Here is a 21,433-nt window from a genome sequence, read left to right as displayed (position 1 = left end):
AACTCTACCTCTTCCCTCTCTCAAACACCTCTCACGTACTGATTCTTATCACTTTTACTTAGTTGTCAGAAATGTTTCGCTTAATATCAGAAAGACAGTAGTTACGAAATAATGTGGGGAGACATCTTTGTGTGTATGTGTTGGATTTCAGAGAAGACAACAGTTGTCATTGAAAAAACTTGGTTGTAGTAGAAAGTATAATTGCTGTCTTGAACTATAGATCTCATTGTGTAGCCCACATCTTTTTACAAAATGTTTACAGCCAAAGGTAGAATCATTTCAGTCAGTTGATTTAATTTTAAATCACTCTTTATTTTCACAGTAAACATTTTAATGATATATTTAATAATAAAAACCTAGCAGCTGAGACAAGCATTATGGATCCTTTCAACTGTGCTCCACAACTGGGAAGTTGGTTCCTTTCCTGACATTTAACTGAACTTCATTATACACGCTGTTATTACTGATTGGTTGTCTTAACAAGTCATGTTCCTGAGTTTCCTTGGCCCCTGTCTTGGCTTGGTGCTTTTCCATTCATATGCTGTTGTGGATAAACCCAGCCCATACCCAGGTCTTTAGAACCAAATTTCTTTTTCTCCCCTCTATATTTTGAAGCCAGTCTAGTTTCTCTCTGCAAGTTTCAGATTCATAATATGATCCTTTATTAAGTATGCATTTATGGATTGTGTCCCCCTCACCACCTAGCCCCAGCATACATGAGTGTGAATTCACTTGGATACATGATCTTTGCAAGTGGTCAAGCTGATGAAAATATCACAGTGGGCCATAATCCGGCATGACTAGTGATCTTAGGAAAAGGGGAAATTTGGACACCAAGACAGACAATACAACAGGAAGATGACATGAGGACGCTGAGAGAAGGCATTGATTAAATCTAGGGTCACTGGAGACATAGAACTGATTCTTCATCTGGACCTTAAAGGGAACCATACCTGCCAACACTTTGGTTTCTACAGCTTTGAGGCAAGAAATTGTTGTTTAAGCCAAACATTTTGTCACAGTTTGTCACAGCAGAAAGCTAATACCTGTGTCCACTTGATTATCCTGTAACCATAGCATAATATGTCCTAAAGTCAGATTATCTTTTCCCTGAAAGGACTCAACATCCGGTGTTCTCTTTTTAGTTAGTATCTGATTTGTTAAGTCAGAGACCAAGGACTCCTTGAATCCTTATCTCTTGGACATCCATTTACCCAAATGCCACAATCTTCCCATATTACCGTATAGACATTCTTCATCTCTCTTCCTTTTCCTAGCTCCTCCTGACCTAACTTATTTCCCACCTTTGCTGAATAGACAGACTACTGAGCAAGTGACCATTTAGCTTTACACAGGATCAGGCATGTGATAGGAAAATGACAAGGAATTCTGGAGAACATCAGAGCTAGCAAAAGAAAAAAGTCCTAACAGACAAGGGAAAATGCTTCTAGAGTATGTGAGGGCTGGGCCATGAACTGCAGTGAGCCTCACAGCTAAATACATTTTGTCTTTGCTTTCCTGTCTCCAGCGCACATGCAGGGGAAGACAATGGATAGGGAAGTGTGGAGTGCGATCCATGCAGCTCAGCTTCTGGGGTCTGGGCAAGGTGATGAGTAGTGGTGCCCACACAGAGAGGAGCACCTGACAACACTCAGCCCAATAAAAAGAAATCAATATTCAATTTATTCAATAGCAATCTAATTAATATTAATTATGTGATATGAATCAATTAGGAAAAATCACTGCCAACCAGAACATTGTTTCTTGTGTCCAGATATGGAAAAATTTTAAAAATTTGTTGTTTATTGGTACATTGTAGGTATAAGATATGATGACATTCATCTTTGGGAATTAGTACCTGTATATGATATATCTTGGTTCTTATTTTTTCCCCATTCCCCTGCCCTTCCTTCTACCCTTTCATCCCTCCTTATTTACAAAGACTTTGTTTCTGTTTTTTAATTTTCTCATATTTGTTCATTTTCCTTATTTCCTTTCCTCTACCCCTTCCATGTGTCCTTTCCCTTTGGGCCTTTTCTTTTTATTTTGCATTATCTATTATACATTTTAATCCTTATTTACACTTGCAGTTTCTCACACCAGAGAAATTATTCAGTATTTACACATGGGTGTCCTATTTATTTCACTTAAGGGTATGGCCTTAGTATGCATCTATTTAGCTATAAATGTCTCCAGTTTTTTTTTTTAATTTTTTTTTGAGACAGTGTCTCATGATGTAATTGAGACTGACCTGGAACTCACTATGTAGTCCAGGCTGGTCTGGAACTCAGAGGGATCCTCCTGCCCCTGCCTCCAGAGTGCTGGGATTACAGGCATGCACCACCATGCCCAGCCTACTAGTTTATCATTCTTTATGGCTGAATAGTACTTCATTTATTTAAAAAAAAAACACGTCTTCTTTATCCAGTCTCCAGTTGATGACCAATTTGTCTGTTTCCAAGTTTTAGCTATTACAAACTGTGCCACTATAAACATGGGTGCACATATAGCACTGTGTTGTGATTCTTTTAATTCTTTTGGGAAGATACCCAGCAGGGGAATAGCTGGGTCCAATGGGACCTCTAATCCCAGCTCTTTGAGGTGTCTCCATACTGATTTCCACAGTGGTGGCACCAGCCTACACTCCCAGCAACAGTGGAGAAGTGTTCCTTTATCCACATACAGAAATAGAAATTAACACAATGATTTCCATACAATCTCTCTTTTTAATCCAAAGAGGACAACTTTGTTCTTAGTTATCGTTTTATTTGAATTTTTATTCATTTTGTATTTTCCTCACCAGAAGTCTTAGTACAAGAAAAAAATGATCTCATTTTTTTTATAAAAGCCATAGCAAATACAATTCATTCTGTTGTATTTTCATCACTGAACTTTTCCCAGTTATGAAACATGGATAATGACTTTTCCAGCCAAAGTGGGACAACTACGAAAAGAAAATAACATGGAATGTAAAACTTTAAGTTGTATTTCTGTGGCTATAACTTTCTTTCTTTTTTATTTTTGAGACAGGGTCTCACTATGTAGTTGAGATTGACTTGGAACTCACTATGTAACCAAGGCTGGTCTCGAACTCACAGTGATCCTCCTGCCTCAGTCTCCTGAGTGCTGGGATTACAGGAGTGCACCACCATGCCTGGCATTGTGGTTATAACTTTAAATTAAAGAGTTTTTCTCTACCTTCATAAATGAGTGAGTTTTCTTTCTTTGGCCCAGTCTTGGACATCTGCTTCTCCAAATATGAAGTAGAAGATCAGTCCCAATATATTAATGGCAAATAACAAGAAAAATATATTCCTCCACCCAAGATCAGGGTTCTGGAGACAAAATAAAGTAAATATTACTGCTTTCATCTTTTGTTCTATGAAATTTCATATTATTATTAAAATGACAATGTTCACAAATGAGTTTCCGTGTAGAAATTCATTTCCTGAAAGTGGCTTGATAGATGGAGAACAAAATTCCAAATACATTTAAAGTTTTTGTAATGAAAAGCATTTGTTCACCTTTATAATTAGCCTACAGCACTTCATTTGTCATGATTATCAAAGTGCCATACATCTTGTCTCATGTATGAATCTTGACCATATAAACAATAAATGCTAGGAATGTTATAAAAATTCTCCTTACATTGCAATGGTGTAGTGGAAAATAATATGGGCTTCTGACCTAGACATTTCTAAGTTAGAATTATGATGACACAGCCTCTTAGCAAAAAGACTTATTTTATCAGATTTTTAGTTTAATCATTAGGAAATAAGGATAATTATATTCCATTTTCATAATAGATGTAATAATCTATACTTAAATAAGATTATTGCATATGAAATAGCTACAATAATGCCAGTATACAACAGAGACTTAAAATGTTTGCTTACATTATCCTTTCCCTTTATTGTAGTTATGGAATGAAAACTTCAAAGAGCTGCAGAAGACATAGCAGACTGATATAGAATCATCACATAGGTGTCTTAAGACACCTATATGGCTGTGTGATCTCAGCGTCAAAGATAGTGATCACCAGAACATCACTAGTTAGTTCTTTGTTTCCAGAATAACCAGAATTAAGGTTACCAGGAAATTATTTTTCTTTACTGGGTTCATTATCTTATCACTCATATTTCAATTTTATTTTCTAATCTTTATGGTCTTTATGCTATCACTTTCATAAATGGATTGGGCAGAGTATTTTATTTTATTTATTGGGGAGAGCACTTTTAAGAGTCTCTCTCTCTCTGTCTCTCTCTTTCTTTTTTTCCTTCCTTTCTTTTTCAGGGGGGGTGGGTACTGGCAATAGAACTCAGCCCTCGCACTAGTGAGGCAGGCAGTGGAATCACTGAGCCAAATCCCCAGCTTGAGTCTTTTTGGAAGAGAGAACTCTACCTGATTAAGGAGAAACCCACTGATGATGGGTACCAGCACAGACGATGTGTGTGCAAATCCTCTTGTGGCTCCCAGAAGAAAACTGGAATATCTGTGGGTGATAGGGATGTTCCAGACCAAATCCAGAAATGCCTGGTAGTACCTACCCTTTAGCCCTGTTCTATGTTGAAATCCATTAAATAATTATATCAAAATGGAACTGTGCTGTGTATACTTAATGAGAGACATTATCACAAATCAGTACCCCTCCCACCACATACAGGACTATCTGTGGTTCTTGTCTATGATTTATTCTTTTTCAAAGCTTGAGGCTCCTAGAAAGGTATAAACTAAACATTTTTCAGAAAACATGATACTCAAAGTGGAGACAAGTATCCTACCTTGGAGCAATATCTAAGGCATTGATATAGATCCCTGATTGACAGAAGGAGCCTAATCCACATGAGATTGTCAGAAATGTGAGTGTTGTAATGTAGCTGGAATTGAGGTATGGCAGGGCCACCAAGAATGCTGAAGCAGGAAGTTGTCCTAGGGAATGGAGGGCAGACAAATTAAACAGTGACTTCTTTTGTTGAATGCTTGTGAACTTCAGGCCCTGTTCTTACCTAGCATCGTGACAGTTTTCCTCACTGTGACAAGCCTAAAATTCTTGGTCAGAAGGAAATCTGTCACATGGCCTCCCAGGAGACCAATGATCCAGGCAACAATGAAAGGAAGGGAAGACAGGAGCCCATTCTAAGGAGGGGAAATGGAGCAAATCACATGAAAAAGCCATTACTTTCATTGGCAAGTCACTGATAATCATATTGACTTTCTACAGTTGTTCTTTCATAGGAAAATTGATAACCTCTTTAATCACACCATTAGGAAATCTACTGGCATACGTGTTAAAGTTTAGATTATTTTAAGTAAAAGAAAGTAACTTCCTCTAGGTGGTATGATTTGTGAAGGCAGAGTAAAAAAAGAAAGAAATGGAGGGAAATATACTCACATCTCTGATGTTAACCTTGTACACGTAACTGATGTAAGTAGGTATGTATATGACAAGTGTATTAATTAACCACTGATGGCTGAAACTGCACAGACAAATGGACCAAATGGGCAGAGATCTGAGCATAGCTTTGATGGGAAGAGACTGCTTTTTTGAGCTGTCCTGAAAGCAAAGTTATTGGTCAGCACCATTAAGATCTGAGAGATGCTCACACCCTCTTAGTTACCTTTAGGAATACAGATGCTGACTCAAGGTCTCTGAAGGGGGCTGGAGTCCTTATGGATACCTACCTGTTGGTTCAAGGTGGATAAGATGTACTCCTTTTCTGAGATGCTTATCCATGGGTGAGAGACAGGGTCATCATACACCAAAACAAACCAGAGAAGGCTGTAGACACAGCCAAGGCCTCCTGAAAACAGAGGATCAAATTGGTAACTGAATTCATTTCTGCTTTTTGAATGATTTTTTTTATTTGGACATATTCTGGTGTAGGTCCTAGTAAAAGCTCTCACTGTTTATATCCCTGTTCCATTTCTCAAATGATTAACATGAATATCATAGCTTTCTAGCACCCATTTCTTCATATTTCTTGTTTATTTGTATGTGTGTAAATCACATTATGCTAGGAATGGTATAACACTTGATATCAATCTTTTTAATAATAGCCATTCTAATAAGTGTGTGGAGGTATCTCATGTGATTTTTATTTGCATTTCCATAATGATTAAAGATACTGAGTTATGTATCTCTTATGAGTATTTTATCTAATGACCTAAGAATTATGAGTTTTTCAATCTGTTTTATTGGAATAAGGAATAAACCTGGTCCACTGTTAAGTACTCACAGTCTGAGTTCTCTGACCTTGGCCCATGACCTCCACCCTCCCTACTTGCTCTTTTCCTTTTCTGTATTTTCCTTGAAATATCTGTATCTATTTTTAGAGTTGGGGGTTTTGTGTTCTTATTACTGAGTGTTGAGAATGACATATTCTGGACAAATTTACTTATTACATAAGTGTTTTGCAAGCATTTTCTCCTTGAATCAGTTTGTCTTTTTATTATCCTAACTGTACTCTTTGAAGAGAAGTTTTTTTTTTTTAAGTTTCATGAAATCTATGTGATCCATTTCCTATTTCTAGTTTTTTTGTTCGTTTGTTTGTGGTTTTTCTTTGGTACCGGGGATCGAACTTGGGTCCTTGCACTTGCAAGGCAGACAATGGAACCACTGAGCTAAAGCCCTGGCCCTCCATTTCCTATTTCATGGGACAGGCTTTTGGTGTTATATCTAAGACATTTTTGGCTTATTAAAAAGTTGTTTCATATGTGTTCTCCTAGTAGGATACTGCTTTCAGATTTCATATTAAGGTTGAGATTTTTGTTAAACTAGTTTTATACATGATGTAAAATATGAATAAATTCATAAAATGCTTTTGAGTGTGGATACCCGATTTTTGAGCACCATCTGCTAAACAGACTATCCTTCTCCAGTAATTGCACTTTTGTCAAAGATTAGTTTACTTAGATGTAGGAGTCTATATTTGACTACAGTCTGTTCTGTGAAGCCTTTTGTCTGTCTTCATGCTAATAATCAAGGACTCTCATTTTACAATATGCCTTGACATCAGGAAGTTAGTCCTAACAGTTCAAAGCAGCTTGGCTGTCCTTGAATGTTTGCATCTGCATGGGAATTTGGTTTTTCATAACTTTGATCAGATTTATCTCTGCCTTGCATATTTTTGGTCCTATTGAAAATTTATATTCCAAATTCCTTCAACTTTTCTGTCTGAAAACATCATTATTTTGCCTTTGTTTTTGAAATAGCTTTTTTACTCTGGGTCTGAAACTTTAGATTGACTTTTTTTTTTCTTGTTCCTTAAAGAATTTCCACCACCTTATCGCTCAAATTGCTTCTGCCAGGAAATCTGCATTGTCATCATCTTTTTCCCTCTGTATATAACGTATCTTTTAGCTTTGGTTGCATTAAACTTATTTCTTTGGTAATGGTATTTAGCTATTTAATTATGATACATCATGGTGTAGTATGCTTCATGTCTGGTAATTTATGAGTGGAGCCAGACATGCCAAACTTTGCTGGATGCTAGATATTGTTTTATTCCTATAAATACTTTTGAGTTTTGTTCAGGGATATAATTAAATTGTGTTAACTGGATCCTTTGATGCTTGCCATCATCATTTGTTAGAAGGATCAATAACAGGGTTCTCTCTAGAGCTAATAATTTCCCACTACCGAGGAAAAACACTCGAGTATTTTACCCAATGACCCTTGCACTGTTTTTCAATCTGCTTATTGGAATAAGCAATAAAGTTGGTTGACTGTGAGTGCTCATACTGTGTGTTCTCTAACTTTGACCCATGACCGCACTCTCCCCACTGGCCTGTTTGTTCACACATAGAACCTGATCACTACATGGCTGGGTACTTGAGGGGAGCTCAGCAGATAACTGTGGCATCTCTTTGTGCAGTGTCTCCCCTAAGGCACCCTGTTCTGTGAACTACACCTGTACTACTATCTCCAATCACTTCCTTTCCTCATCTCAGAGTTCCCGCTGGGTTTTGCCAGAGTGCTCTCCTTTGGTGCTATACCCTGGTGTTCACTCCTCACAGACATTTCCATGCCTGATGTCCACTGCCTTGACAACCATTGCATTCACAACAAACACTGTGCCTGGTTTTCAGGCTAGGTGGTGTGTGTGGTGCTTTCTGCTACGTTCAGGTGAATGTAGACACCCAGCACAATGTTACATTGGCTGCGGGCCTCATTATGCCCCCTGAATTACATTGACTTAAAATATTGAACTTCCTTGCACTTCAGGTATACATTCCCCACTTATGATGCTTTATTCTTTCTAAAGATTGATGGGTTTGATTTGATGGTATTTTTTTCAGGTATCTGTTTAGACTCATGAGAGTATCCATTTTTTTGGTAATAACCTTACGTGGTTTTGGTTTCAAGGTAATTCTGATGTCAAATATGAATCATAAAGTATTTTCTTATATTTTAAGGAAGAATTGATATCATTTCTTGATTGCATGTTTGGTAAAAGTTGCCGGTGAAACTATGTGGGTCTAGGGTTTTCTTTATCGGAAAACTTTAGACTAAATACAAATTGCTTAAAATGCATGGGGTGTGCAGGTTATTTCTTCCTTCCTAAGTACATTTTATTACTTTGTGTCCCTTCAATTAATTTATTAATTTTATCCAAATGATGAAATTTATAGGCATACTATATTTTACGATATCTCTGCATAGTGCAGTTAGAATAATGAGGGTGGGGAAATCACTCCCCTCCACTCACTTGCGTTTGAGTAGCAACCCACTGTCCTAAGAAAGGTAAAAACAGAGTGACCAGAGAGAGAGCACGTAACATAGGAGAGAGCGCATGTGTGTTTGATCCCCTGGTCTGACTGCCAATAATCTCTACCCTAATCTTATGATATTTTCTTTCACCCATTAAGCTATGTTGCTTAATTTTTAAATATTTGAGGTGTTTCTAGATAGCCTTCTGTTACTGATTTCTAGTTTGATTCCCTTACAGTCAAAGAATATATTTTTTATAATTTTCAATTTAAATTTTTTGTGGTTCATAGATTTCTGATTGATGAACATTTCCAGTGTACTTGAAGACTATTGAAATGCTGTTGAATGAAGTGTACTTCATCCCCTGAATCTATCTATTCTATTAATTATTAAGAGAAGAATTTTGAGGTCTTCATCTCTAGTTGTGTATTTATTTCTCCTTGCTGTTCTGTCCATTTTTGCTTCATGTATTTTGAATCCCCCCCCCTTTTTTTTTTGGTACCAGGTATCAAATTCAGGTCCTTGCATTTGTGAGGCAGGCAGTGGAAACACTGAGCTAAACAACTGGCCCAAAGCTTTATTGTTAAATACATATACATTTGAGATTGCTGTTTTTATAGAGAGTTGGTAATATTGGTAATTGAAATCATCTCTGATGCTAAAATAGCCACTTGATTTTCTCTGGATTAGTGTTTGCACAATCCATTGAACTCTGCACAACTCTCTAAACAAACCGTATTCCACCTTTGTACCTAGGGAAGATGTGTAGAAGGGAGGGAAGATGCATAAACAAACAAATGCAAGCTGATAAGAGATTTGAAAGCAGAATGTGGGATTTGTGGTCTAGGCTGTTGTTTCCTGATTTCTGGTTAGTTAAATGGAAAGTCCTGGGCAAAATTGGAGATTAGTGAAAACCCGTTCTTTTTGCTTTCCTTTGGGAAACTTACATCTTATCCAGGACCCGTTATTACCATGCTTATATGGGACAAAAGCCACTTATCTCTAGATTTCTGTTTGCTAGGTCTACAAACCACTGCTCTGCAAGACTCTTTCCTACTGCCTGCAAAAGCAGCAGGGAGCCTGGTGACACTGTGGTGATGATGCATTGTGGCTGTCGATAGCACTGTATCACAAACAGGAGGATCTTCATATTCTGTGATGGTGGATGTTAATCAATTATTTGTATCGTATCACAACATTTTGGCTTTCTAATATTTGTCTGTTTTGGTTCATTTCTTTTAGAAAAATACCTACTGTTATATGCATTCAGAAGAATCTTGCTGATGAGGAAAACTTGGGAACTGGGAGAAAGACAGGACTTACCAAAGACGTAGAAGACAAAAGGCCACCCGAGGGCTTGACTAATGATGCCACCAAGGAGGATAACACTGAACATTCCCAGTATAATTCCTGCAAAGAGACAGAAAGTGAGTTGTGGGGCCCTGTACTCTCTCCCAACTCACATATACTGATTGGTGGATGCAGATGGAGCAGTGTCACCAATCCATAGGGTTGAGCACAATGAATATAGAAACTCCTGGTTCATTATTTAGCTCATATACTTTCCCAAGAACCCATTTTTTTTCTCTCAGTTCCCTAATAATATTGCAGGTGACTGTCATACTTTCTTTCATGATATTTTGGTTTTAATTTCACAAGTCATATATGCTTATTATAAAACTAAACTACTAAGAACTCCAGTTCCTTTCAAATGTCCTTCAAATCCATTTCCAGTCTCCTCCCTGAAGATAATCATTAGTAACAATTCATAATTTATAATTACAACCTATAAGTGCTTACTTAATTCTCTTTGTACACACACAACATATATATCTACACATACACTCATTTTCTTTGTAAATACATTCATGTAATTTCTACACAGAACATTAGATTTGTCTATAAATGTGTTAATAACACCTTTTTAATTTCCATAGCTTTACAGAGCTTGCCAAATGTGTGATAGAGAATGTTCCATTTTTACAACATTTTCAAGTATTTCTAGGCTATTATAGTTTTTATTTTCCATTTTAACATTAATTGACCCAATTCAATGTATATTTATGGGAATTTAAAAATACATAGGATCATAATATTTTTATTGTTTTGAGATATTCCTTTTTTTAACAATTGGTCTTACAATAAGTATTTTTATGTCATTGCAGATTCTACTTCTGAGCATAAACATAATTATTCATTTCTGAACACATATTTTTTGGACAATGGAATGTCAAATAAGTACTTGGTAAATCAAAATCCATGTGCTCTCAAATTTTGCCAAATTCTACTAAATTACCTTGTTAAAAGTCTGTACTAAATAAGGTGACAACAAATATCTTTTCCTTCACCTCCTTGAGGACATCTAATATTCTCAAAATTTTAAGAACTGTTCTTCTAATACACATGACAGAGTATCACTTTAGTTTCCTTTTATAGTGAAATTGCACATTTTCCCTATGTTTAATTATGGGCCTTACTTCTTCAATGAACAGTTGATATTTTTTTCTCTCTGCTTCTGTTGCTCATATATCTTTGCCTCAATCTATAGATTCTTCATGTATTGTGAACAACCCTCTGTCTGGCAGGCTGGCTGCAATGCTCCAATCTTGACTTTGTTTATTTTGAATCTCATAATCACCAGTTATAAGTGTTTATAATGTCAATCTATGTTGCTTCTCTATAATGACCTCTAGGTTTATTCTTTTCTTAGGTTTTTTCCCCAACCCTATAGTTAAAAAAATGGTTGCTTCTTTCTGTTTTATATAGGTTCTTTATTTAAATTATTGCCTGTGTTACACCATTTAAGCCTTAGTAATCCAATTTTTTACTTGAGAAAATGGAGATAAAGGGAAGCTAAATAACTTGCACAAGGTCACAGAACTAATAACAGGAAAGCAGCATTTGAAAACATGTCACCTGATGCTGGGGCACAGATACAGGAGATGGAAACCAGCATTTTTCTACCACCAGGCCTATCTAGTATGTACCCTTTCCCAGACTCTGCCTGTACTTTGAAGATAGTAGGGAAGAGGTTCCTGTGTGCATCCAAGACAGGTTCTTTTTTATCTTATCCAGCTTACGCAAGACCTGGGCTCCTTTCTCCCTCCTACTTCCTCACTTCCTTTCCTATCTCTAGACTTCTGTCCATCCACATGCAAATGAGACATTCATATGGGTCCAGGTAAAAGGAAAATATAGGTTTTTGGTGTCCTATTCCATAGAAGAGTGACTCTAGGCAATAATAATGTAACATACTGTGTGTTTGAAAAATGCTGGAAGAAAGGATTTTGAAAGTTTCCATCACAAAGAAATGGTAAATGCTTGAGGAGACAGATATGCTTGCTTGATTTAAATATTATACAATGTTTACATGTATTGGAACATCACATAGTACTCATTAATATGTATGATTCTTATGCATCAATTAAAAGAGTTAAAATTTAAAATTTCAATATGCTAAAAAAAAGTAATAAAAAAAAATTCTTCCTCCTAAGGACTCCATCCACGCATTTTGACACCTCTCTGTTCCCTTTCAGGACAAAAACCTCTCAAAATGTTGAGCCCTTGAACATTCAAGATATACATGAGGCATTCTGTCAGTAGGGCGCTGATACTTGTGAAACACACTTGTGCCCATTTCTTTCTAACTCTACAATCAGTGATTTGACATGAATTTCTTGACATTGGCCATTGTGGGAACATCAGGAATGCAAAGATTGATAAATACTTTCAAGCAGTGTTTTTAATTCTTAAAGAGCCTGCTTACTAGCATCATACTGCTGATTCAATATTTAGGAGGGATGAATTCAGTCACCCAAGAAGGATATTCATTCTGTCTCCACGTGCTCAGAAAACACGATAAAACTCAGGCCAATGTTGAAGTTCTTCAGTGAGTTGAATGGTGGCCAGCTCTAAACATACTATCTCCCTCATAGGACAAGAGTATGACCTTGGCCCCTAATGCTTTCCTTCTGTGGGCACCCTTGGTCCAGCCTCATCTCTGGTTCTTATACCCACATCCTCAGTGGGAATCCTAAGGCAGCAGAAAGGCACAGAAAAGATGTTTGGACACTTGAGCATTGTGCATAATTGGTTCAGGTCATGTGGTCCTTCCACTTGTTTACAGTTTATCTTACATGAGTTAACTAATGCCATTTTTCTCCTTTCACATGTCACTTGTTTTAAATTATTCTAACAAATCTTGCAATTACAGCATGAAATTTGTCCCGAGACAAAATGTGCCTGTGCTACAGCTTTTGAGATAGTGTGCCTGGTGTTCAGTGTACCTGTACAAGCACACTGCTCCTAACAACAACACATTCCCCCTAACCCTGACACTTACAAGCCATCAGGCAAAGTTCTCCCAGGATAGATATATGTACCTTATTCACCATGTGTGTTCCAATATTTATCAATGTTGTGTTATGCAGCTATAATTTCTTCATTTTCACTTGTGCATGAAGAATTAGATTAAAGGAATTTTAGTTGCCAGCCCCTTATCACCTATTAAACTGTTTGGACTTAGGCTTCTACCCTGGAGTAACTAAACTGCTTAAGTGACTGCAAAGTTTCCTTCCTGTAATAGATATGCCCGTGTAGCCCCTCTTAGAGAAAGATGTTGTATATGTATTTTGTCCTAGAGGCTGGAGTACTTGGGCCCTTCTGCTGAGAACCTTTTGGGGACTCCTTTTCCAACTTCATGGACTAAATGATCTTGTCTACCCATGTAGCCTGCTCAGAAGCCCCAGCATTACTTGGCAGACTTTTCCAGTGGCCTTCTATTAGACACTCTGTGGTAGTCATGGGCTGTATGCTTTCTGAGTCAAGTTCTTGGGGCCCCTCCACCAGGTCCCCAAATAAAGACAAGGAAGCCTTCCAGACTCATAGCCCTGTAGACTCCTGAGATTCTTCTACATATTCAGTTGACCTATTCTGGTTGTTCAATCTCTATACACTAGAAAGGGAGAGGAATGGGAATTACTATTTTTATAAGGTCACTGTCTTCTTTCTAAAACTGGTTAACTTTTCTTTCATGCTTTCTACCTTGGATTTTCTTGCAGTGTATTCTGGGATAACCCCACAGGGTAATAACTGAAGTGTCTAGGTTGGACCCTGCCTTCCTCTATCAGTAAATGCAAACACTGTAACAGAGACTAAACCTCTCAGGGTTGTGAGGGGCTTTAGATGGGCCTGCTGTTAGGAGAGGTTTGTGTGTGTATTGCTTGGTTTGCGGGGGCTTGAAGAGTCATTGGTTCTTTTGTCTCTTTGTCTAGTTACCTAGCGATTTGCATTTTCTTACCTAACACTAATTTTGGCAACATGCTGTTTGTTAACTACATATTGTCCATTTCCTACTCTTGCCCAGTAAAATTTAGATTTCTTCCTCCAAAATGCTCATTCTGGACACACTATCGTCATAGATCATTAGCAGAAAGAAAAGGCTTTCAGGACAACGAAGAGCAAGTCCAAAGAAGATCAAACTGAATATTAATATGAGCTCCAATGTGTCAGCCAGAAACTAATATAGAAATATGAAGCTGCACAAGTGCAGGAAAAAAAACACGGATGGATGCTTTTATAACCATTACATCTATGACTCCAAATCCAGATGTTATAAAACAATCGATTTGACTACGTGAAAAAAATTTAAATGTCAAAATCATAAATAAATGAAAACCTAGGGAAGGAGCTTAAACTCATGTCACCAACAAAAGACACTCTCCTTATTTCAAATCTAGATTTCATTGACTGTGAGCAGAGGATGAACAACTATGCAAAGCAGAGTTGTCAGAGAACCTGATACGCTGGGCTGCACTGGGTCCATGGTGACCATCTCTTTACCTGATAAAGAAATGCTGCAGAGTCTGCTTCGTTCAGGTGGAGGAGCCCATTTCTGCCAAAGTCCAAAATGACCCCCAAATCCTGAACCCTGAAATAAAAATGGTTAGTGATCTTGACATATACTGTTAGGTAGAAATTCATATTCAGCACAGACTTAGAATGTACTGGCTACCTGGGTTAGACCCTGGACTATTCGAGCGACAATGAGGTAAACTAGTCCAAGATTAGCAGCCAAAGGGATGCAGAGAGTGAGAAGTGATGATCCCAATAAAGCAACACCAGCCACTTTCCTTGCTCCCACTCTCCCTGCCACGTAACCCCCAGGGGCCATTGTCAGCAGGACGCCATAGTTGATGGAACTGAAGACGATGCCTTGTGTCTGAGGACTCCAGTCATACACAGGAGCCTTAGAAAAACAGAAAAATGCTACAGTAAACCATATACAGAAAGAAGCTTCTTTGGATATTTTACTTGTTTTCAAATCAGTATTTTCTCAAGTAAAAACTGAACATAGAAACTGAAATAAAATAAATACCCTAGCAAATTAGCAAAAATAAGAGATCAAATTTAAATCTTGCATTGCTTACCTTTGCAGGAATACTAGTTGGGGCTTTACCTGGGCCATCTGGTGAGCCTATAGGGAGTACTTCTGTAGAGTTGTTGAGCAGGGACTGGTGGTCTGTGCTATTGACCATGGCTACCATGGTGATATTCAGGATGACACTCTGTGCAGCGAGTACGAAGTTGAAGAGATGTGCAGCGAAGGCTATTCCATAGCGAATGGAACAAAAACGTGGAACTGCAAATATGATACCACATTGTTTTCTTTACTAAGCCAACATTAATCCTTTGCAAGATGTTAACAGAAAAGTACCGCAGACCATCACCTGATGACTCAAATGGCACTTTCATTGGTTTCAGGTGAAAAAGATACCAAAGGAGAAGACTGAGTTGAAGCAAAAGGCATTTTATACCAAAGCCTTGCAGAGTACTGCTCACTCTAGGACATTCTGTCTATCCTGTAGTTCTGCCTTCCTGACTTCCAAGTCACTGTGCTATGGAACTGGTGAAATCATACACGAGTAAGAAGAAATAAATATAAAATCTATATTAAAATAAATATGTTCACATCCATATATACATATATTGTCTCTTTCTTGTGTTTTTTTCTCTTCTGCCTTGGCTCACTCTACTCTGCACACCTTTGTCTGGCTCTGTGAACATGCCAAATGCTCTCCCTCCACATGCAGGCCTTCCCACAGCTTCTTTCTTCTTTATGGTGTGCTTTCCCCCAACTAGATGCCTGGACAACTCTTGTTAAGGATTTAGTCCTTTCTTGCTTTATATTTTTCACAGTGCTAATATCCTCTGATGACTCTACGTTTGCTGTTTTGCATTGTGTTTTATGTCCCTTTCTGGAATGTAGGATCCACTAACCTGTTACATCTGCTGTTTGCTGTTACATACCCTGGGGATTATACATATTTGTTCAGTACTTTACTGAAGATAAAACTTTCAACTAGAGGACATGGTTTAGAAGAGGGGTCAGTCTAGTTCCCCGCTATTTCCTGAACTGAATGGATTCACCTGTCCAGCATAGGCCGCAGAATGTGATGAGCTACACTCTCTTAAGGTATTTGCCCAAACTTCTTGATCTATGTTCTTTTTCTTCCCACATGGAGAAAAGTAAATAAAGTAGAAATAATTCCAATGAACTACTTTGTCTGAAGTCCTTCTGTAAAGAAATCTGTGAGCAGCTGAATAGACCTTCTTGCCTTACATGTTTACTCTGGTCCATGTAAAACCCTTCAGCAGGCTCTATCTCTCTCAAAATAAAAGCCAGATTAGGCTGTTGTTTGTGCTGTGCCGGAATAGCCTTTACTAAGCAAATGCTTCAAGGCCATTTTAAGGAGCTGAGGAGAGGGCTAAACTTTGGAGCTGATAGAGTTTTATCACATCTAATCATGATCTTCAAAGTTCAATTTCTGAATCATTCTATCGTTTAATTTCAACCACAAATGCTGATTTCCCTGTGTTTTGTATTCTTTGGACAAAGCAGCCAGGAGCTTAGAAAGAGAGCGTGAAATTTCTACTTTGAAGCTGTCATCTTTCTTGGAAGTGAAAAGATAGATTATATGAAGGCCAAGCTCATTTCTTCTTCCAGTATTTTTTTAAACTATATTTTCTCATAAGTTGAGGGAATCAATTTCCCTAATGTGGAAATCGTTTCAGGGCTTTAATCTCAAAATTTAAATGTAAATTTGTTCTCAATTACTGAAAACATAAGTAGAATAAGCATCTACAGCAATAAACAACTCTCCCAAAGTTTAAGTTACATGGCTATTTTGAGGGAGTGGGGAGCCTACTGAAGGGCTTTTCATAAAAGTGGGTAAAAATCTGATTGATCACTTAATTGTAGCTTTGTGAGACCCAGCGAAGGACCAGCCATGCCTGAGACTTTGGCTTACAGAAATTGTGATGTAATAAATGTGTGTTGTTTGTGGCTACTACAATTGTGGTAATATGTTTAGAAGACTAGAAAATGAATACAGTGACAAAAACAAATAAGGGTACTTGAATGTGTAGTAATTATACAAGGTAAACATTGAAAAACCTTTGCATTTTAAAGCATTGAAATTTATCATGAGAAAAAATTGATAAAACATCTTTATACTGAGGAATAAAAACAAGCAAAAAAATCCAAGGTATACTACAAAAACATCAAAGAGAGTCATACAGTATGCAAAGGATGTTGTGGTAATTAATGAGGGGCAGCTAAATTATGTATTAAGTAGTTATGTGAAAATTGGCTAAATATATGGAAAAATATCATTGGAGTAGTATCTTATGTTTGAAGTTAAAATAAAATCTAGATATAATATAGTAAAATTGTATTTCATCAAATTGAAGATGCTATTTATTTTAAGATATAGCATTTTCCACTAAAAAATCAACTGATTAACTGAATAACAGATCAAATTAAACAAACTGATTAAAAGATTACAAATATCATCCCCAAATTTTCATTTACATTCTATTCCAACTCATTGGATAGAAATTCAATATTTCCAAACATTTTGCAATCATCCTTAATTTCTTTCTTTCACACCCAACATCCAGTCTGTCTGAAACATACTATTGTTTTTGCATTTAAAATTCACATAGAATTCAACCACTTCTCAACAAGCTGCTGCTTTCCTGGTTTAGGGCTCCTTCCTCATGGTTCTAGCTACCAATATCCCTTGTCCAGATTTGTGCTACTGCTGTCAACTTGGTTCCCTGCTTCTATCAGTTCCCAGTACAGCAGTGGAAGTGCTATCATCACATCATAATCAAATCATCCCTTCTTTGGCTCCAAGTCCTCCACATGGCTTCACTTTTGTTCAGATTATAAACCAAAGTCTCCACAGCAGTAGCCATTGGAAATACAACATTGAAACTTTTGCCTCATATTTTTCATTTTAAATCCTGAGGAAATAATCCAAATGTTGATAAGTGTTGTGTGAAGGAATGTTTTTAGGAAAAAAAAAAGAAAAAAAGAATATTCTTTTAACATAATATATGTCATCTATAGTTCATATACATATAATAGCCAAATAATGTATATGTTTCATATATACATAGTAATCAAGTAACGGTATAAAAGCCCATGACTCAAATACCCAGATGCAAGAGAATTTTTCAGGTAAATAATACTTGAACAATTGGGAATGCTGAAATATAATATGATCTCAAGAATAATGTTTGTTAATTTTATAAAGCATTGTGGAAAAATATGGGTAAGTTGAAAAATATACAACGTAATATATACAGGGTACATTTATACAAATATGCATATAAATATATGCAATAAAATTATAGTGGTTGGATTAAATTTATGAAACTCTTCCATTTCTGAATTTTGAAAGTTTCTATAATCAGCTTTTCTTACCTTGCTTAAGCAACACAATCACATTTATAATATTATATGAAAATACTACACAACATATACTATATATGCAATATATATGATGTACAATATATATGTAATACTATGTGTTGACAACCTTTTAGCAATTGTTGAGAATGCAAATGCATATAGATAAAGATAAAACAGGTAACTGTCAAAAACAAAAACTATTTTCTGAATAGTGGTATTTGTTTTCCTCATACATTTACATTAATGTTACTGGGTATTTAAAATTACAGGTTAAAAATTAATTACTTTGTATTAATACATCACATAAACAAAATTTACTGCAGAACTTTGGAGCCAAGGAGAAGAAGTAAAGTTTACCTTTCCTGGGACTGTGCTTCTCGTCCACTTGCAAATGTTGAGAGAACTCTCTGATCTCTAATGTGGAACTCAACTCTGTTATCACAGCCATTTTTCTTTCCTTTCTTGGCACCAGTTTTCACCTAACAGGATGATACATAATTCACAGATTTTGATCAAATGGAAGAAATTCCTTTGAAACATTTCAGCAGTGGGCATCAAGCAAACAAAGCCCATCCCCTTCTATCTGAGTCACAGGGCAGGTGGCTCATTCTCATCACTTGGCTCAACACAGCAGGTATACCGTTTCTATGGTTTAGAACTCCCTATCATACAGGATTTGGAGTATTCCCTTGGTACCAGTTTAAACGCTCTGATCTTGAAGCCAGGCACTCCCAAGTTCAAATCCAGACTCATAATTTATCTATTATGCGAACTATCACTGGGAAAAACTCTGCATACTTCAGTTTCCCCATCTGTTGTTAACAGAAACAACAATAAGAACTTATTCACAAAGGTGTAAGGCTTAAATAGATCTCATTCTCCCAGCACAGTGTTAGGTAGTAAGTGGTAGCAATATAACTCAGTTTGTTGTCATCATCACTGAAGCTACCACAGATGTGAGTCACCTCCGGGCTGTGCTTCTTGGTAATTCTCTACCAGTACCTGAGAAGCTGGTTTCTATTGCCTCTTTATACCCTCATGATAACTGGGGATCAAGTTTGCATAACAAGATGATTTACAATATAAATCCCACATAGTTATTGACTAGAGATTGATAATATGACTACGGAATTCTAGAAATAACTAACATGAAGATCTTGAACTTTTTGCATATAAGAAAACAAAAAAAGTTATTACTCTTATGCAGTATTAGGATTTCTAATGCTCAAGGAGATTCCTAAGTGGTAATGTGTGTAGAATTACAATTTTCATGGTATGTTAAGCATTCAATTTATTAAACTGATGAGTCTCTTAAAGTTTCCTTGTGTCTTTGTGGAATGTCTTCGTGACCATCCTTTAGCATTTCTCCCACCCCTGGGCAGCTAATAATCCACTTTTTTTGATGAAGATTAATTTGGTTTCCTAGAGATTTTATAGGAAGTGAAATAATATAGACTGTGCTCACTTTCCTCCTGGCTTATTTCATTCAACATAATTATTCTGAGATTATCTGTGTTGTATATCCTAATAGTCCATCCATTTTCAGTGCTGAGCAAAATTCTATTGCGTGATTTGCCTTTGAATGAAAAGTTGTATTGTCTTCAGGCTTTGACCCTTACAAATAAAGCCTCTAGGAAAATTCATGTACAAGTCTTTGTATAGACATGTGGTTTCATTCTTTTAGATAAGTGCCTAGAAATAGAATGTCTTGATCATATAATAAGTGCATTCTCAACTTTCTAGGAAAATAGAAAACTATTTTTTCAAAGTGGTTGTGCCATTTTATAATCTCCCCAGCAAAATTTGAGACAACCAGATTCCCCATGTATTCATTAACTTGTTAACATCAATCTTTTAACCTGTGAAGCGTAACACTAATTTTGTCATAAAGGGGCATAAACATGAATGTATCACATCCACATTTATCCTTTAGAATATTTCTATTAATGAATTATCAAATTTAAATTTTGTTTTTCTCCATCACCCTGTTAAACCACCAAGCCAGGCAGCCTCGCTCAACCCCAGATGAAGATATTTTTGCCTTCTTTCAGGTCATTCCAGTCAGTAAATGAAGGAGCTAATATTTCTTCACAAGCCAGTTTGACCTCTCAAATTCTCCTTTTAAACACCCCACACAGTGACTTAGAAATGCCTCCTGCGGCTGGCATGGTCTCCACTAGCTGGTGTCAACTCAGGATGCAAGTGACCAGCTTCCAGCTACACATTCTCTTTCATCACCTTTGTTGATATGTGCTTTTATGATCTTACCCGCATTTTTATCAAGATGAGAAAGTTCAGCTTCAAACAGGGCTATTATAAAAACCGTCAGCTGTTTCCGAGAAAGGACCCTTGGAGATTATATCAACATCAAGATAAGTGACTCACCTACTTAGTGTCTGAGGAAAGACTTCCAGCAAGATCTTGTGCTTCCTTCAGTCTGTTCCCTTTACTTTCTTGCCAGCAGGTAACAGAGGATCTTTTGGCTACTCCTGGGCTTGAGTTGATAATCATTAATGAAAGGCATAAAGCTGGAGGCTGATGTCTGAAGGGCTTCTCGCCAAATGGACTTGGAGGAAATTTAGTAGAAATGTGGGCCTCCTGCCATGGAGTCCTTCCCTCCTCTGCAGCTCTTCCCGCTTTTCTGCTGCCGGGGATCTCAGCCCCTCACCCCATGGGGACCCCTCAGAACAGTAGAGGCACCCATTACACTTGAATACTTGTCGGTGGCTGGCCTGTTGTGCTTATGTTGCCTTTAATGTCTTTGTTTCTGTTTTAGAATGATTACCGAAAAAGAGAGGATTTACAACTAAATACAGGTTTAATATTTTTGTGCTTTCCCTCTTTGGTGTTACTGTTTTCCCCTTCTTTGACATCTTGTTTTTATTTTCTTCTTTGTAATATATGAATTATACAGATGAATTTCATTCACTCTGTTGCTTTCATTTTCCTATGATACTTTTCTT

At 37.0% G+C, this 21,433-nt stretch overlaps 1 protein-coding gene across 2 annotated transcripts; it reads right to left on the bottom strand.

Annotated features, from left to right (window-relative positions):
- Window positions 1-2,779: 2,779 nt before the first annotated feature.
- On the bottom strand, window positions 2,780-20,958 carry Slc17a3 (solute carrier family 17 member 3). 2 transcript variants are annotated; one of them, XM_010622983.3, is made up of 13 exons: window positions 20,856-20,958; window positions 18,828-18,949; window positions 15,139-15,350; window positions 14,724-14,957; window positions 14,552-14,639; window positions 10,034-10,120; window positions 5,683-5,801; window positions 5,393-5,554; window positions 5,007-5,136; window positions 4,782-4,929; window positions 4,402-4,492; window positions 3,199-3,335; window positions 2,780-2,944 (listed from the first exon to the last, which is right to left on the bottom strand). In XM_010622983.3, exons 2-12 carry the CDS (start codon window positions 18,916-18,918, stop codon window positions 3,201-3,203), a joined length of 1,497 nt encoding a protein of 498 aa, XP_010621285.1. In that variant the 5' UTR covers window positions 18,919-18,949; window positions 20,856-20,958; the 3' UTR covers window positions 2,780-2,944; window positions 3,199-3,200. The 2 variants fall into 2 exon arrangements, with proteins under 2 accessions (XP_010621285.1, XP_010621284.1); XM_010622982.3 differs by lacking the exon at window positions 2,780-2,944 and having other exon boundaries at window positions 3,097-3,335.
- Window positions 20,959-21,433: the final 475 nt, after the last annotated feature.

The sequence above is a fragment of the Fukomys damarensis genome, unplaced genomic scaffold (genome assembly GCF_012274545.1).
Source record: "Fukomys damarensis isolate Sample0158 unplaced genomic scaffold, DMR_v1.0_HiC HiC_scaffold_10, whole genome shotgun sequence".
Taxonomy (NCBI): domain Eukaryota; kingdom Metazoa; phylum Chordata; class Mammalia; order Rodentia; family Bathyergidae; genus Fukomys; species Fukomys damarensis.
Note: the sequence above shows the minus strand (reverse complement) of the source record. Positions and strands in the feature narration are given on the sequence as shown.